At 49.9% G+C, this 15,830-nt stretch overlaps 8 protein-coding genes across 8 annotated transcripts; 5 read left to right on the top strand and 3 right to left on the bottom strand.

The window, feature by feature from the left end:
- Positions 1–88: 88 nt before the first annotated feature.
- Positions 89–937, top strand: LTR84_003721 (uncharacterized protein; the record flags this gene model as incomplete). The annotated part of the gene is made up of 1 exon (XM_064847305.1): positions 89–937. One exon carries the CDS (start codon positions 89–91, stop codon positions 935–937), a length of 849 nt encoding a protein of 282 aa, XP_064705026.1.
- A 226-nt stretch (positions 938–1,163) lies between these two features.
- LTR84_003722 (uncharacterized protein) lies at positions 1,164–2,095 on the bottom strand (the record flags this gene model as incomplete). The annotated part of the gene is made up of 2 exons (XM_064847306.1): positions 1,164–1,832; positions 1,901–2,095. The coding sequence occupies 2 exons, from the start codon at positions 2,093–2,095 to the stop codon at positions 1,164–1,166; spliced, it is 864 nt and encodes a 287-aa protein (XP_064705027.1).
- A 536-nt stretch (positions 2,096–2,631) lies between these two features.
- On the bottom strand, positions 2,632–3,588 carry LTR84_003723 (uncharacterized protein; the record flags this gene model as incomplete). Its single annotated transcript, XM_064847307.1, has 4 exons — positions 2,632–2,934; positions 3,003–3,124; positions 3,177–3,302; positions 3,363–3,588. 4 exons carry the CDS (start codon positions 3,586–3,588, stop codon positions 2,632–2,634), a joined length of 777 nt encoding a protein of 258 aa, XP_064705028.1.
- An 832-nt stretch (positions 3,589–4,420) lies between these two features.
- On the top strand, positions 4,421–5,073 carry LTR84_003724 (uncharacterized protein; the record flags this gene model as incomplete). The annotated part of the gene is made up of 2 exons (XM_064847308.1): positions 4,421–4,492; positions 4,552–5,073. The coding sequence occupies 2 exons, from the start codon at positions 4,421–4,423 to the stop codon at positions 5,071–5,073; spliced, it is 594 nt and encodes a 197-aa protein (XP_064705029.1).
- A 1,766-nt stretch (positions 5,074–6,839) lies between these two features.
- On the top strand, positions 6,840–7,550 carry LTR84_003725 (uncharacterized protein; the record flags this gene model as incomplete). Its single annotated transcript, XM_064847309.1, has 1 exon — positions 6,840–7,550. The coding sequence occupies one exon, from the start codon at positions 6,840–6,842 to the stop codon at positions 7,548–7,550; it is 711 nt and encodes a 236-aa protein (XP_064705030.1).
- Positions 7,551–9,353: 1,803 nt separating this feature from the next.
- On the top strand, positions 9,354–10,934 carry LTR84_003726 (uncharacterized protein; the record flags this gene model as incomplete). Its single annotated transcript, XM_064847310.1, has 1 exon — positions 9,354–10,934. One exon carries the CDS (start codon positions 9,354–9,356, stop codon positions 10,932–10,934), a length of 1,581 nt encoding a protein of 526 aa, XP_064705031.1.
- A 919-nt stretch (positions 10,935–11,853) lies between these two features.
- Positions 11,854–13,517, bottom strand: LTR84_003727 (uncharacterized protein; the record flags this gene model as incomplete). Its single annotated transcript, XM_064847311.1, has 3 exons — positions 11,854–13,209; positions 13,263–13,393; positions 13,463–13,517. The coding sequence occupies 3 exons, from the start codon at positions 13,515–13,517 to the stop codon at positions 11,854–11,856; spliced, it is 1,542 nt and encodes a 513-aa protein (XP_064705032.1).
- A 542-nt stretch (positions 13,518–14,059) lies between these two features.
- On the top strand, positions 14,060–15,133 carry LTR84_003728 (uncharacterized protein; the record flags this gene model as incomplete). The annotated part of the gene is made up of 1 exon (XM_064847312.1): positions 14,060–15,133. The coding sequence occupies one exon, from the start codon at positions 14,060–14,062 to the stop codon at positions 15,131–15,133; it is 1,074 nt and encodes a 357-aa protein (XP_064705033.1).
- Between the last annotated feature and the right edge of the window lie 697 nt (positions 15,134–15,830).

Below are 15,830 nucleotides of genomic sequence, written 5' to 3' on the forward strand. Positions count from 1 at the left end.
ATGCTCACGGACAAGATATTCATTTCGAGGTGACTATCCAATACGACCATCGTCGTCATTGAGTTTGACATCAACCACATCCCCCAAAATGGGCAGCGTCGACACATCGCTCCACGCGCACACGTCCGGACGCGCAGCCGTCTACGCGGAGAAGCACAGCGTCACGCACCCACTGATCCTGTATGGCGGGTGGTTCTGCCCGTTCGTGCAACGTGCATGGATCACGCTGCACGAGAAGAACATCGACCACCAGTACTTCGAGATCAACCCGTACAAAAAAGAAGCCGAGTTCCTCGCACTGAATCCTCGAGGTCTAGTACCAACGCTGGCGGTCCCTGTTGACAAGGGCAGCCGTCCCGACCAGAAACCGCTCTACGAGAGTAGCGTCATCTGCGAGTATCTCGATGAAGTATATGCGGATGAAAGCAGTAATGGACCATCGTTGTATCCGGTCGATGCCTATGAGAAAGCGCGTGCGCGGATCTGGATTGATCATGTCAGCGGCAAAATCATTCCGGCGTTCTATCGCTTCATGCAGCATACGGATGCCAAGGCGTATACGCTTGATGAGGCGAGGGCGGAGCTACTAGGCCATCTGAAGACTTTCATCCGGGAGGCAGACCCTAAAGGCCCATTCTTTCTCGGAAGTCAGTTCAGCATGGTCGATGTCATGTTGGCGCCGTGGCTTTGTCGCCTATTTTTGTTTGACGTCTACAAGCAAGGTGGATTAGGCGTGCCGGCTAGGGGAGAGGGTGGCGAGGATGAAAACGCTTGGAATAGATGGAGGGTTTGGGCCGATGCTGTGGAGAATAGGGAGAGTGTGCTGGATACGCTCAGTGAGAGGGATCACTATGTCGATGCTTATAAGAGATATGCCGAGGACACGACCCAGAGTGGCGTGGCTAAGGCGACAAGAGAGGGTCGGAGACTGCCTTGATTGTGTTCCGAATGCCCTCCAACTGCAAAACTCGCCGGCTGTGTATATCACTCAACACGTTTACAATTATTGACTCTGCTTCAAGTTGTAGATTCTTTTCGATCTAAACTAGAATGCCAATCAGGCCTCACTGTTCGCAGGAGGTGGTCAACGCGATGGAAACACTCCCGCTCGAATGCCAATAGCGCAACAAAATCGAGGTCTGACAAGGGAATTCTCTTGAATTTCATCTCTTCGCTTCGCCCCGAAGATCGCTGCCCAATCCATAGCCTCTGACTCGTTCCCATTCGATCTTCTGCCTCGTCACAGGTAATTGCCGTCTCAGAGCTTTGAAACTCGATTCGTTCATACCAACAAATGCCCGGTTGACTTCTTCCTGATATTGCTTTTCAATCGCGGCAACCTTGCGCACTATACTCGCGCCATCACCGCCACCGTCTACCGACACATCTGGAATGTTCTTCGTGGTCGAGAGGGCGACATTTCCATCCTCGTAGTAATGCACATCCACCTTTAGAGTGCCCGAGAGCGTGCCATTAGCAGGGTTGAAGAGGAACGTACTCCGCCATCGACCGGAGAGGAAATTCTTTGGCGAAGAGCGGGTTGTGGACAGGAGGATAGCGACTTTATCGTCTTCTGGTGTGGCCGCAACTGTGTAGCCTGAGGATGAAGATGCAGAGGCCGTCTGCTGTTGCGATGGGTAATGTTCGGCGAAGTGTGTAGAGAGGGATTTTAAGATGGACTGAATCAGGTCTGAGTGCGTGGTCTCATGTGTGTAGGATTGCGAGCCAAAGGCCTTAGATGTACTATGATCAAACTCGAAGGAGGTCGAGGATTGTGTGTCATAGTATTTGTTCGTCGAGGAAGGGACACGATTGTAAGCTGTAATGAGCACCTGGTTTCATGGGGTTAGTCGCTACACCACACATACATTCCTGGTCAGATAATGCGGAGGTAGCATACATAGTCACTTGCACCAGGTAGCTTGACCGGAATGAGCTGGTCTTCGTTGTATTTTTGGAACGCAGGCTTTAACTTCGCAATGAGTGTTGGGTCGTTGTCTGAGGTGAGAGCCTTGATGTCCTTGACCACGTCCTGTAGCTCGCCTGGAGGGGCGCCCGCTATGAAGGCAGAAGTGATGTCTATTGTAGATCCCATCTTGTGACTAGGCTGGAAGTTGAATGGGATTTGGTGGGTAGAGGTGCACTGTCGTGGTAAACACCAGCTGGATGAATGCCTGGTCACAGAGTCGAAATCCGCCCGCAGTCCCAACGGTGGGGTCGGAGGTACTAATTGACCCGTGCTAAATGCTAGCCTGCAGGCTAAAACTGGGAGGGGGTCAGGACAAGGTATGAGCTAGGGGGTGTACGATCTGCTAGTGCAACGCTAACGCCTGAGCTAGCCCAAGCAATAAAACAGCGTAAGATATCGACTAACACGGCCTTGCACTCTGCTCTTCTATCACGCTGCTCTAGAGACGCCCTCAGAGATTGTACACGGCAGATATCTTCTCTCTTTCATTATTATCGACTGGGATCCATGGACATCATATAGTGCGGTGAGGTTTCATCGCCTGCCACACCACTATCATGTGAGACTATTTGCTAGGTACGGGCATCTCCTGGAGCATATCAATGAAAATGACAGGCTTAATTTCATTGAGTTCTCTAGTATCAATGCAATCTGGCCAAGCCTTAGTTGATTTCCATATTTCCCAGAGGGTCTTCTACGTAAATGGAAGTATTGAATTCCCGGACCTTGTTATCAATCCCCCATTGTCGGATCATATCAAAATTCCGACAAGTACGGATCACCTTCCCCACGGCAAGGGCTTTCTTTTGCGTTCTGTCCCACACCCACGGTAGAGGAGTTATGTCTGAGGAACACATCAGGTTTTGACGAATCATGTCGACGCAATGATCGAGATGTGGCATATCCATCAATGGTTCCTCTGGGTCGGGTACGCCGTCCCACCATAGGCGCCGCCGAATAGCATTCTGATATGGATAGTTAGACCTCTCTCTGCACCCCAAGACAGACCTCAACGAGATCTCGACGCACTCACCAGACAATGCAGCTCATGGAATACATCTAGCGTCACAGCATAATACCCAGGATCGTTCCCAATCGGTACCGTCCTGTTCGCCAGCCTGGCAGCATCCTTCATCGGTATTCTACTGATGCCGACTACGAGCATGTTAGCATTGCCTCGGTTCACGCTCATGCCAGTAGGTCTTACAATTATACAGACCACGCCAGAGCTCATCTTTCTCTGGTGTTGGTTTCCCCATGTATGGTGATATATCGCGACCGAAACCACTTGTCGTGACGACGTCTTCGTATGCAATGAAAGGAATTGCTGGAGCTGGGGTATTACTCTTAGTAAAATTAATTCCTAAGACTCTTTGCCATGGAATGCACTTACAAAACATCTGGTGAGTATCAACCTTCAACGTCCGCGCTCTGATCCATAGTGCTAGGTTTGCAACCACCGAGACAACTAGTGCCAACCGCACAAACCATGAGACCAATGGCGAAGATCTTCTTGCTTGGATCGGCAATCTTGTGGTGTACTCATCTTTCTCAACAACGAGCTGTTCCTCCTCAGTACTAGGGTCAGCATATGGCGCACGATAATAGCTGGGAGCCATGATGAACAGTCTTGCTTGGTTTATTGCGATGCCGGGACAGTTGGACGACTTATGCTGCTTTGAACAGAGGGAATAAGTCTTCGATGTCAAGGAACAACTATTAATGGCGTCGGAAGAGTTACCTCAAGTCATTCCGACACTTGCTTAGTAGCTAGTCAAACCAGAATCCCGATGATGGCATGGTGCTCAAGTAACCTGGACTATATTCAACATGGAACAAGAAGCTGTATGGATGCGATTCCCCGATCAACATGCAATGTGACCTTCCTCTTGCATCTATCAGCTTGCGACACGACTCCGCCCAATCCTGCCACTAATGCTCCCAGATGGAGAGTCTTGTCACAACACGAAAGCAGGGGTCCGCTTGTTGGCCTTTGTTTACGCTTCTTTCTAACTCACATCATGATCTGGTCTGTCGAAGCGATTGCAACCTCGAGCTGATGATCCATGGGCCCTTCCCTGAAGGATACGTGTCAGATGTCACGAACCTGAACCAATCTTTGGCTAGGACGGTCCCCAGTCTGGTTCTATCACTACTGAGATCACAAAGCTCCAAACATTTCTGTCTACAATCCTTGGCAAGAGCACACTAGTCCTCACAAAATAGTCCTGGTCCCAACCCCTGGTAATTTGTGTCAAGGATCACATCATGAATACTTAACCTCTAGGTAATCTGAGGATGTGGAGACCCCCCTCCTGGTTTCTATGACATGAGGAACGTATAAGAAGTGGGCTTCACCTCAAAACACATGATTTCTCTCTTACCTTGCAGGCAATCGACCATTCTTCGCGCACTCACACAAAAGAGGTCACATCCCAACAAGCCTTCACTATGAAGTTTTCCTCTGCTGCTCTGTTCCTCTTCGCGGCCGCGACGACGGTATCCTGTGCACCTATCGCCTCCGTGAGTATCTTAACATCTTCGAGTTTCATAGGACACCTAATCTGACTTCCTTGGTCTAGACTGGAGACCTCAATCTTGTCGCTAGAGAGGAAGCCAGTGTCGACTCCGGCCTTGCTACTCGACTTTGGTCAATTCTCAAAGAGAGAGACGCAAACCCCGAGGAGGCAAGCGTTGATTCAGGTCTCGCCACCAGACTTTGGTCTATCCTCAAGGAAAGAGAAGCTGCTCCTGCGAAGCGTGAGGAAGCCAGTGTCGATTCTGGGCTTGCCACTAGACTTTGGTCCATTCTCAAAGAACGCGAAGCCAACCCAGAAGGGGCGAGCGTTGATGCCGGCCTCGCTACTAGACTTTGGTCAATTCTGAAGGAAAGGGAGGCTAGCCCTGAGAAACGCGAGGAAGCAAGTGTCGACTCTGGCCTTGCCACTAGGCTCTGGTCGATCCTGAAGGAGCGCGAGGCTAACCCCGAGGAGGCCAGCGTCGACTCAGGTCTTGCTACCCGACTATGGTCGATCCTAAAGGAGAGGGATGTGTCACTCGATGCAAGATTCGATACCTCCAAGCTCAATTGGGCAACCTTGTAAACTGGGGAAGATAAGGCGACCCGGAAAGACGCTGATTGTGGATACAGGGAACTTGGTTCCGCAAAATGGTGGATTCACCTTTTTATAGCTCTTTCGGAGGCCCACGACATCGAAGATGGTGTTGATAGCATGAATGTTGTGCGAAATGCAGTGAAATGACCTGGTCTGTGCAGTGTTGGGAAGCTATCCTCGGCATTGAGGAACAATGGGATATCCTAATTCACTCGTTTCGCCTAAATCAAGCTTTTCTGCACAATGCACCAGCCTAGCATAATTCTGCAGTATTCTGCTGATGAACAAGACTTAGTAGATGAAGCTAGTTCATATGCCTTGTCATTTGCAGCGTAAGCATGAGCGTTGCTTTTACGATCCTGTCCACCGACACACTTTCGTGACACCTCGCTTGATCATCACAGACATACCAGGCGTTCCGTTGTATGCATTGGTAGTGCATTGAAACTAGCTGATATCTGATGTTCCATGAATTTCCAGTGTTGTAGATGACATGGTACGCCCAATAAGAGGTCCAGCTTCAGACTCTCACTAGTACTCAAACTGCATGAACCTGAGTACGGTAAGGGTGGAGATCAGCATGCTTGCGACATTGATGCATATTCTCGAGGTCAAGAAGGTCGGGGGATGCTACGCAAATGGTCGATAAGCTTTGCAGGCCCGAAGTGGTGGCTTGAGGGCTTCAGCTTGGCGTTTCCATCCCCCCTTCGTCGGGACAACTCTCCCACCTAAAGACTGACTAGGGAGGTATTCAAATGGTAGCTTGCTCAGGATATGTGTCGCAAAGACCGCCTCGCCACGTCCTAGTCTACACCAAGTTAACAAAGGATGCGCTGCGCGCTTACCCTCCCTTACCCTATAGGGGCGATCTCCCGCAATAGCAGGGTAGCACTGCCGTATCTAAGGCAGACGCTGTCAATGGTAGAACTTTCTTTTGCAGGAGTTTGCTTCTAACATATGCTACTTGCATCAAAGGAATGAACACTAGTTCAAGAACAAGCAATTACAGGCGTGATATCCGTCGGATAAGTCCCCTCGGATGATCGGCCGCCTTACCACTTATGACCCGGATGTATGAACTGCAGGTCTGGAGTCCTGAAAATTGTGGGGTATCCGACGTGCTTTATCTTGGATATAAGTTGTTGGCCGAACGCTTGGGTGAGGATTCATCACTGCTCCACCGCGATAGCGCCTGATGTAACGCAATGCTTAACGTTGGCGCTGGAAGTAGATAGCAGGAATCGACCATAACCCGGAATGGCAGGTAGCTAACGATGGAAACCTGACGTTGGATATTGGCACTTGATGACCCGCAAATAACTCGAACATTTCACCACTGGTATTGGTTGGGACGCCTTGCTCAATCCTTTGTTTGCATGGACCATGAAGAAGATTGGTAGCATCGGATAGCTGCGGGCTCTTTGAGTGGAAAAATTTATCCACTTGCTAGCTGAGGTAGGATTTCGTATACACTTACCATGATTTGTAGATAAGTCGTACGAGCCAAGCGAAGATGTGTCAGAGAAGTGCCCATGTAGGCATGTACCTAGAATGGATGGACTAGAGGAGAGTCCCCGCGTGCCACCCTCTTCATTCCGCCTTCCTGAGTCTTTTCACCGAGCAGACCTTGACGGTGACCTGACGCTGAAAATTTCCCTTGTTCTCAAACATAATACCTTGTCTACCAGCTGTCGTCTGAGGAGGGCATCAAAGTGCACATCATGGCGTTACCGAGACCATTTCACAAGCTCATAATGCCCTGGCAGAGGCAGAAATACAACCTACTCCCTAGCATCGAAGACAAACAGATATCAGACACAAGGTTAGAAAGTCCAGTTGATGAAAGGGTTGAAACGGCGCCACTAAAACACCCAAGGGCGTCTACTCAGAGTTTCTGGATGATCTTATCAGGGTCGGTGTTGCTGACCCTGACAGTCATCGCCTTGACCAGCTTTATAGTATTCAAATACGCCGTCAGCAGGGCAATCACAAAACCCACAGTCGACCAATGTGGAAGCACACCTGCGGAGGCACGCAATCTCGGCTGCATTTTCGAGACTACTCTCTCCCTCTGGGTGCCTCCGGAGTGCTACGACTTCGAGCTGGAGACAACATACCTCCAGCAACCAGGCCTCAAGTTCTACCGCGATGTGAATCTGACGGAGGAAGTGTCATTGCGTGAGGTCAAGACCGGCGAGTCGATTGGATGGTTTGTGCCGTGGGATCACCATGTGCGGCACTGCTCGTTTGCATTCCGCAAGCTCCATCGTGCTGCGGCATATGGGAAAAAGATTGACGGATATGTGCTTCAGTATGCTCATACTGAGCATTGTTTGAAGATGATGACGGAGCCAGAGGACTGGAGATCAAGTATCACTCAATTTGATATGCGGATGTTTCCCTACTGCGGCAAGGAGGGTGGCTTCAATGTCAACAGTCAGCATAGAGGTGAATGGACAGGGTAGATATACCATGGCAGCAGGTCAATGGAGCCATTGTCACTCCCATCGGATTGGAAGTGCACCTGTGCTCGTTCGCAAATGCATGCCTCACTTGAAGTTGGTCTCGGACGACAGCGTCCTTGATCACTCGGCTGGCAGACGCGAGGGTCCCTTAGTGAATCGCAGGCTTGTTAATTTCCCGGGGCGTTCGCACGACATGAGTCTCGCTGCAGTCGGTGGGAGCATTTCCAATATCTCTATCGCACGAATTGCACTTCGGACAATCAGATCCGATTGGTAAAGCATACCCATTGCTCCTGATCATTGGCGTTCGGTTGGGAGCTTCATTAATGAATTCGGATTCTTTGCTGGCATGTTGGTAATGGTCCATGACAATTTTTGACAGGGTATTCATGTGGCCTTGAGGTGGTTCGTTCAGCTGTCCTTTGACGACGAACTTTCCCCCGTCCTCAGCCTTCCGTTTATCGTACTGCACAACTCCGCCAAATGAACCCTCTGGTTTGCTGACTACAATGTCTCCCTAAAGAATATCGATTCCTTTAGCAAGGTCTGGAATGCCACCCCCAATGCCAACCAGCAAACCGGTTCGAAGCGCAGGGAATATCCGCGCCATATCCTTTACAACATTGGCTGCAGAAACTAAGCCATCAACACAAAACGCCAGGCAAGCAATCACGACGTTGTGTTTGTGGATGCATCCCAAGACGTAGTTGTTTTGATCTCGCGGATCCTGTTCTAGTAAGTCTTGGTGTCGTTCGTCCAACATGGCAGTCGCTGCGGCGAACTCTCGAGGAAGCGCACAGACCCAGCCGATGTAGCAGTCTTAGGCCGGGAAGTTGGCCATCTTAGGCACGCCCTCAGACATCGATATGTAATTCAGGATCAATCAGCTGCTCCGGACTGTAGACTGGTTCCTATTGCTGCAAATTTGAGGTCATTGAGGGAGGTGGCATGAGCGAGATCGTGTATCCGAAATGGGAGAATGGCTTCGTGTTGGCCAACGAAGAATAGTCAATAGAAGGTATTGGTATTGGATATCGGGATATACATATATCATCTTGAAGAGCTGTATGATCGAAAGTTTTTGAAGTAGTCCAAGAGCATCAAGAAGTCATGGAGAGAAGAGCAAAGCTTGGAGGAAAACGGTTGAGAGAGAAGCAAAAGCGAGACGACAACAGGAAATGCGTCCGATAGATAGTTAGCCTGTCACTGCCTATGCGACAATACCCAGCTTTTGGCTGAACCATATGTGAAAGATGACATCGTACAATCGACCGCGAAGCAACAATGGAAGACGCTAACCACGGGGTGGATTTGCGCACTGCGGTGTTGTTTCAACCTAGGAGGGACTCCAGACAAGTCTGCCGCCAATAACATATATCCATCGACTATGAGCACCGTATCTACAATGCAAATAGTCCGAGATTGAACTATAGATCAGAACCGACTGCGACTTGGTGAAGGAACCTTATCGGCAAGGCTCCATGTGAGAAGGGGTAGCCGGAGGAGCTATCAAGCAATATTTTCATTTAGCAAATGTGCCGAAACTCCGGTCTTCCCAGCCTTGTTTCCCCAGCCTTGTGGAAGGTCCGGTGGCAGACATTAAAGCGGCGATGTAGTGTGACATCACCGTTCCCTTATCCAGGTGGGCGTCTCCATGATGACTCTTGCTCTCCAGAACCGTCGTCGCAAGAGTCATAGGGGAGTTATTGTCTACACCTTCTCACTCACTGTGATTGAATCCATCTCGTTCTTTCACCTCTTCAAGCCTGGGCTTTCAGTTGACGGTGACCGCCATCACCATCTATGCCAAAGAAATACCAGCAAAAGTCTCTCCAGATTAAGCCGCAGTCAAGCAGTTCACACACCCTGTCACTATCCCACTCATCCACAACCCAACAAGAATCTTCACAACGCACTGTCAATGACTTGATACGAGATTCTCGTCGTCAGCAACTGCGAAAGGAACAGCAGAACTCTCCTCATGGAGCACTCACCACTGTAACTGCGGGTTCAGTGCCTCCGTCGGTAAGAGCAGTCTTAGACCTCCCGCCGCCGCCACCACCGCCCGAGCCACGAGTCGGCGTCAACCATGGTGGAGGAACAATCAGATATGGTCCTGGAAATCCTAGCCCTGCTCGGTTTCGTCGAATCCCTGGTCCACCTCCACCACGATCATGGTTGACGGACTCTATTCATGCTCCAGCGAAGTATAAAAGAGGTAGTAATGGTGAATATGAAAATGACGGTCGTCGTTTACAGGTCCGATCAAGCATTCTCCCTTCGGGATCCTTCCCGCCGGAGCGATCTCTACAGCATTTGGCTTTGAAAAAGATCGCAAGCAACTGGGCGTGGCACGTTGAGTATGAACGTGAATACCTGGCCTACCTGCCTTTAAATCTCAAAGAGACCCTATTGAGCTACTTAGCCATATACAATGAGTTGGGATCTCCTGGCCTTAATCCACTGAGGATCTTGTTCCTAGATGGAGAACAACAAGTTCAGGAAGATCGCGATGAAGTACAGCGTCTGGATCTCGGCAATGGACTCGGACTTTGGACAAGTTTGAAAGGACTGGAGAAAGATTTGGTCACCAAGACTGTTGCCAAAAAGGCATCCACTTCAGTTGATGTGCAGGATAGTTGGGATGCTGATGATGACAGTGACGACTTTCCCAAAAATAATCCCACAGCAGTCCCTCGAGTCGTCCACAGTTTTCAGAACCTGAAGCATTTGTCACTTTCCATATCTCCAGATAACACTCATGCGGCCTCTTGGACGTCGTTGTGTTCGCTTGCGACCGAGCTAGGTACTCTATCGTCCTTGTCGCTAGCATACTGGCCGCAACCCACGTTCACACCGAATGCGGCCACAACACGAGCTGTCGTTCATGTGCCTGGTGCTAGACCCGTTGTGTATGGTGGAACAAACATATATTCCTCCCTGGATAATGATTGGCGCGAAGCTGCCGGTATCTTGCGCACACTGAGTCGAGCACTTTACTGTTTGACTTGGTTAGACCTGACAGGTTGTGGCAATTGGTGGGATGCACTTCTTTGGCCTTCAATGACATCTAGTGACAATGCCGAGGCTGAGAATATTGGACCCGAATGGAATGGAGGCTGGAGAGGCCTTGAGAAATTAGTTCTCCATCCAGGGTGGAAATCAATACCCCCACCACCACCTCCTGTAAATCAAGGGCAAGCAGTCCATGGTGAGCAAGACTGGAATGTTGAACATGAGCGTCTGGCATTTCGCTATCAAAAAGAAGAACAGCGTTTAGCAGAAATGGAGAGAACGGCGAAAAGGGTAGCGACCCAACTTCGAATATTGAGAAAATCTTGCGGTGGAAGATGGCTTGACGTTGATGTTGGACCTGCACCATAATCAAGTAGCATGACTTTCATAACCCAACAGGTGGTTTCGTACAACACCTACTTTGTGCCTATTTATTTTTGCTTTTGTTGTTCAAGGTCATGTTCCACCACTAACACACTGAGACAACAGACTCTATATTGGGCTGGACTTCCAGCCTGCCTAGGGAGGAAATCCTTGCCATCAATTTGCCATAGGCAGCACCGGTCTCCGATCCATATATACGTGTCGTCTTTGGCGCAATACACTAAACCTCGCTGATTAACCCGAGTCCTGTACTTGCTGAAAACTACAACATCGCAAACACTGACCATCTCAGTGTGTGTGGCTGACTACCGCGATGAGGTCGGATGTACGGCATACCATTCTGTGCATAAAGAAGGTGTTTCTCCCCGTTCGCGTGCATGTTGAGAATGAACAAACATCATTGCCATTTGATTCTGCTGCTTCTGCTGTCTCTGTGGAGATCAGCACAGGTCGACTTCGAGAATCCCTTTGACCTCGAGCCTCCAGTTCTATCCCTATGTTCGATCCGGTCACTCACCACACCGTTAGCATTGGCGATCGCTGCATAGGTCATCCGCCAAAGTAGTCGAGAAGAATGTTTGATATTGTTGTCTCGATTATGCTCGCAGGGTGTAAAAAGTTCAAGACGTGATTATGTTGGCCGCCTTGTCGGGGTATGAAAGCTCAGGTGGTAGCACGGCGGGAATCCATACGATAATTTACTACTAGGTTCAGTTCTTGAGAGGATAGTGTACAAAAGTTATTGATATCATAGGTCAACTATACTGGTTACTGCACCATGAGGCGGTGCATCCCGCCACAAGCGGTTGCTATATTGTTCATTTCAGTCATAAGGATAAAGAAGAAGGGTATACCAAAAAACACCCAAGTCCACCCAGCCGTCCCAACACGCTCTGAGAAGTCTTTATTTTGCCGTCAGCGCAAAGCTGACCCCCAGAATGCCCATGCCCAAGAACGCGAATGCTATGCACGTACTCTTGTTGTGACTGAGCTGAAGACTTTCGGCAAAAAGGCTCAAGGCCACCGAGGCCATAATTCCTGCCGTGATACTGAATAGCCCTCCGTACACGCCTTCTGTAGGAGCCCCAAAATTACTTTGCTTGGCCAGCTTGAACCAGAGAGCTGCAACTGCGGCGCCAATTGGTTGCGATGCACCTCCCAAAAATGATGACCAAGCTATCGCCTTGAATCTAGACCCGAGGGCAAGATAAAGAGGAAGTGACATGGCGAAGCCCTCGGTAATGTTATGAATGAAGAGTGCCATAAAAACTGCGAAACCCAGGGTTGGGTTGGCGTGGTTTGTGGCATATGTGATGAATCCCTCAGGGGCTTTGTGCAGGGCGATGGCCACTGAGGTTTGTAGGCCAATGGACATGAAAGCATTGGTCGGGACATGATGGTGATGTTCTTTGCCCACCGACTGTGTTTGTTCGGATGCCCGTCGATGAGTATGTACAGATCCGAGATGTTGATGCTCAGCGTGGTGATAATGGTGCGTGGTCGACCGTGAACGTGTGCTAGATTTGATGCCGTCATGGGTATGGGCTTCTGTCAGAGGTGCACCATTGGCCAAGTGATCCTCCTCTTCTGCTTCCTCCACTGCGGGCTCGATGCGGATATCGGCTTGACTCCGCCAGGTTGGTGCACGTGCGAACGGACTGCCATGACCAGGCAGAACCGACCCACGTCTCTGAACCACTTTAAAGCAGTCCTGTCCGCATGGATCCGAAAAGCCCATGCAGGGTCCAGATGCGTCGCAATTATCTTTTGTACCTCCCACATATTTCGACAGAGTCCACGTGAGATTTCTAGGCATCATGGAAGGCCGTCTGGAGGTGGGAGCGGTGCGAAACACTTGCTCGTGGTCCCCATTCTGGTCTTGTTCATATGGCTGCCGGTTCTGAGGCTTCGTAGGACTAAAGCTTGCTGTCCTGGCCAATAGGGGGGTATCTTCGTCATCCGGAGGTGGCTCGGAGCAATATCTCGTGATAGGCAAGCCATTCGTATGCTCGTCATCGTGCCCATGTTGAGACATCTCTTCTTGGTCTTTAGCTGCGACTTCCTCATCGTCATGGGTGTGATCGCAGTCGACGACATGTGAGGGAATATAATTATGTATGACACGGGAGGCAAGCTGAATGCCTACTACTCCGACCAGGAATAGACCAATTAGCAGGTATGAAGCAGCCGGGGGAGAATAGCCGGCATCCTTGAGGTAGGTCTTTGCCTGGGGAAGCATGGAGTAGAGGGAAGAAAAGAGCTGGAGAATGTGGTCAACATCTATTGAAATGTAGCTGGCCTGAATCGACTCACCATGACTCCAAAACTCAGGCTAAGTGAGGCCGAAAGAAAAGCATCGCTTTCGGTGATGGAGAAGTTCCGGTAAGAGGGGATTTGGCGGAGCGGGATGTCAACACAGATGATCGCAGCACCGATGACACACGCTGAGAAGTGTTAGCAAACTTAGTTGGTAGATAACAGGGTGATGAACAGAGTGCATCGATCATACATACCCACGCCGCTGATGCATGTCATGATCCATCCTCGAGTATCGTTGTCGATCGTCATGGTGAAGACCGGCCGGTTATCTGGGGGGGTAGTAACATGCAACACCTCAGAAGACCAAGAAGAAGTAACAAAAGGACAAGAGCATATTTAGGCCAAAACTTAAAGGCTGAAGTTGAAGTTTATAGTTGTGGTGGCGAGGGTACAAGTACGACTGAGACTGAATGCAGGCATGGAAGGACTCGAGGAATGAGGACCCTAAAGACTTCTGATTGCAACTGAAAACGGACTAGGCAAGAGCCACGAGGCGGCCAATGAACGGCCCATGATACGTCAGGGCCACAGCCTTGTCAGTACTTTCCGTAAGGCTGAGGCACTGAGCAAGCTAACGGCCTGCACGGCGCTAAGAAGCAAGATCTGCGCATTAAACAGCCATCAATTGGCTGAGACTCACACTGGCGCCAAGCTACGGATGTTGCCGAGATTCGCGTCCTGCACGCGACCGACTCGGAAATGCAGCCGCGTGACTCGCGCTTTCTCCAAATAATTTCTTGACAGCAGTCTGAGCACTCAACTCTCTCTCCTGCTGTTGTATCATCTTCCTGATGTCGAAGACAACGCTACTTGTCATAGCAGCCGCCTCGGCGGCGACAGGTGCTTCTGTCACCGCTCTCTTCTCCAAACCGCCCAAGAATACCGCTCCCACTGCACCTTCGGCCACCCTCAAGGAGGTTCCATCCCCGGTTGCTCCAGTCCCCACGCCTGTCCCTGTCCCGGTTCAACTCCCTGTCTCTGCTGCCGTTCATCCTTCATCATCTTTGATCTCACCGGTTGATCCCTCCGGAATTTTGAGATATGGCTTCCCGGGTCCGGTGACTGATACCCTCACAACTCCTTCTCATCTTTCTTCATTCAACCGAGCCACCCGCAATCCTCACTGGGTTGCTGAACATTTCACCCCACAGTCTCTACTACTGAAAAATGCCGACAGGAGACATAGTGTTTTCTACGAAGATCTGTCTGTCCCTCCGATTTTTCGAGCAAAGCTCTCAGACTATGCAAGAAGTGGCTATGATCGAGGTCACCAAGTTCCCGCAGCCGATGCCAAATGGTCTCAAGAAGCCATGGACTCGACCTTTGTGTTGAGCAACATGTGCCCCCAGGTTGGTGAGGGTTTTAACCGGGATTACTGGGCACATTTTGAAGATTTCTGTCGCAATCTGGCCAAGAGATATCCCAGTGTTAGGGTTGTCACAGGTCCTTTGTATCTCCCAAAAAGAGATGAGAGAGATGGTAAATGGCGTGTCTCATACGAGGTCATTGGAAATCCCCCAAACGTCGCCGTGCCAACCCATTTCTACAAGATCATCTACGCCGAGGAAGGACAGAGCAGTCCAATAGAGAAGGTTGCTCTTGGGGCTTTTGTTCTACCCAACGCTGAAATTCCAAATGGGAAAAGTCTGGCAGAATTTGAAGTTCCTCTGGAAGCCGTAGAGAGGGCAAGCGGTCTCACATTTGCAGACAAGCTTCCAATTGAGAGGAGGAAACGACTTTGTGGTGAAATAAAATGTGAGATCATGGTTCGTGAATTTGATAAAGCTCGCCAGCAGTCAAACAGGACCATGCAAGACCCGAGAACGCCACAGCAACTCCCACCGCCACCAATTTCGAGGTGGTGAACACTTGAGTTGTCGATGAAAATGCCACCGAGTTTCCATGTTCAGATTTGCTCAGATCTTATCAACCATGACCCTGCTCACCTGGCATTTCCACCAATCGACCGCTCATAGTAGTGGCTAGTTGAGCGACCGAAAGGACTTCCCTGGACCGATGCCTGAGACACCCAAATCGCCCTGATATGAACCCAAATCGACCTAATCGGGTGCCAGGATGGACCTAGGACTCTCGCATGACTCACTGCGTCCTGATTTGAGGTGATGGCATCTCACATTGCAGCTCGAATGCTGAAATTCTGAGATTATTGCCCTATCGAATTTGCCCCACTCATAACCACCAATACTATGGGCTGAGCTTCCAGCATGAATGCTATACGGTATGATGTTACTGGGACCTACGGTTCGGTCTGCAATCCATTTCCATTACGGAGGAATATAGGCATTTTGATGTCACGATTAGCGTGTTGTATTGTACTAGAGCCTCTCTTCATCATTAGCCACTCCTTTCTGTTCGGTGGGATTATCAACTCCCCACCTGCTTGAAGTTCACTGAATCCCATGAGTAGCTAATAAGAGTTCTAAATGTTAGCTGTCTTTTCATGCCTGCTGGCTTCATCGACTTCTACTATAGCATTGTCTAAGAGTTTGATCGTCGAGAAAGAAGATGCACTTAGATCATTGGAAGATTTAGCGAGGCAGG

This window comes from Exophiala bonariae (assembly GCF_035927105.1).
Source record: "Exophiala bonariae strain CCFEE 5792 chromosome Unknown scaffold_17, whole genome shotgun sequence".
Lineage (NCBI taxonomy): Eukaryota > Fungi > Ascomycota > Eurotiomycetes > Chaetothyriales > Herpotrichiellaceae > Exophiala > Exophiala bonariae.